Raw genomic sequence first — 1,536 nt, 5'->3', positions numbered from 1 at the left:
GTCCTGCCCTCTGACCGCTGTCTGCCGATCAACCAGCCGTCGACGTTGTCGTCGGTGTCGACCTTGCTGGTGTTATCCGATTTCCAATCGCCCTTTATTTGTCACTTGCTCTGTTCTTGGGGAACCATCTAGAAGATGGCACATACTACTAGAGCTGGAGCCGGAGGAAATTGCGGTCAAACACAATCCAGACGAGCAAAAGAGAAAGCTCCTGCAAGCACAAATGCACCAGCAAATGAAGATGACAGGCCTACAACCTGTGATCAGTCCTGCTCCCAACACCAAAAATAAGCTGGCTATCCATTGGGAGGGGGCCTACAGTGCTCGCACCTCTCGCCTCATCGCCTGGTGCAAAGCTAATGATGATGCATGCATCAAACTCTTCTCCGATTCTGTGAAGGATGCAAAAGAGCAAGGGAGGAAGAAAAAGCAGAGTGCTGCTCAAAAGAAACATACTACTCGCAGCTTGCAAATGCTATATTTTCAAATGACGAAGATCCTGAAGTACGGCTCCTCTTCCAGACAAAGCCTGGTGCTTTGATCAAGCCTGTTCAGACTCGATTCGGAACGTAAGTAACCTCCGATCTTCTTGCATCTGATAAGAATTACAAATTTATACCGTTTCGTTGCTGATCAGATGCTTCAGGCTCAAAAAGAAAATACAACGAGTTCAACAAGTCCCTCAAGCAGACAGGCGCCGGATTAACATATGATGAGCTACAGAAGAACCCGCAGACCAAGACACTCATTGGTGGGTTGTTCTCATGCGCATCTGTCAATTTTATTTATCTATTTCTTGCAGATTCGCAACTGGACAAATTCCCATGGTGGCCAGACCTTCACGGTTGGTGGAGGACAAATCCTGCCTATAATACTGTATTCTCAACCGCTGATCCTGGACAAAACTATGAATCTGCTGCGCTACAAACACTTCCATGTGCCTGACCGTGAGGACGCACAACTCCCTGCCAATGAAAATGAGCCCACAAGAGGAGGCCGATATTGAGGACGGGGAAATTGTTGACATGGATGTTGTCAGCGCAAATGTCGACATCCGTCGAGACCCCATAGATGCCACTGATGAAGATGCTGCAGGACAAGCAGATGACGATATCCTGATGGAACAAGATCAGTTTTTCCACCTGCAACACGCACCGGCGTCCTCCCGTTCATCATCAACCCCCAGTTTTTTTCGTGGATCTACCTCTACAGGCTCATACACTTCCTTACCCGCGTCTTCGCCCACCAATCACACCTATATCAACACATTATTCTGACCAAAATGCGGTGTCGCTCAACTCTCCGGAGCCTCTAAATGAAGACCAGTCCGACGGCCAATATCCTTTTTTTTCCAGCTTCAAAAAACCAACCTCCAGCCACAATGCCACTCCACATGACTCCGATTCTGATGTCAGCGCCAGCAATGCAATGAGGGGTTTGCGGGTTGATTCGCGTAAAGGAAGTCCTGCTCGAGGACGTCCGGCATCACAAATCATGAAGCTATCTGGAGGATCTACTCGTAGCGCATCACCTCAA

The 1,536-nt window shown here is 48.5% G+C and overlaps 1 protein-coding gene across 1 annotated transcript; it reads left to right on the top strand.

Annotated features, from left to right (window-relative positions):
- Window positions 1-223: 223 nt before the first annotated feature.
- DFJ58DRAFT_738457 (uncharacterized protein) lies at window positions 224-945 on the top strand (the record flags this gene model as incomplete). The annotated part of the gene is made up of 4 exons (XM_041386983.1): window positions 224-504; window positions 556-569; window positions 647-751; window positions 803-945. The coding sequence occupies 4 exons, from the start codon at window positions 224-226 to the stop codon at window positions 943-945; spliced, it is 543 nt and encodes a 180-aa protein (XP_041234893.1).
- Between the last annotated feature and the right edge of the window lie 591 nt (window positions 946-1,536).

This window comes from Suillus subalutaceus, assembly GCF_016647625.1.
Source record: "Suillus subalutaceus strain FC151 chromosome Unknown DFJ58scaffold_497, whole genome shotgun sequence".
Lineage (NCBI taxonomy): Eukaryota > Fungi > Basidiomycota > Agaricomycetes > Boletales > Suillaceae > Suillus > Suillus subalutaceus.
Note: the sequence above shows the minus strand (reverse complement) of the source record. Positions and strands in the feature narration are given on the sequence as shown.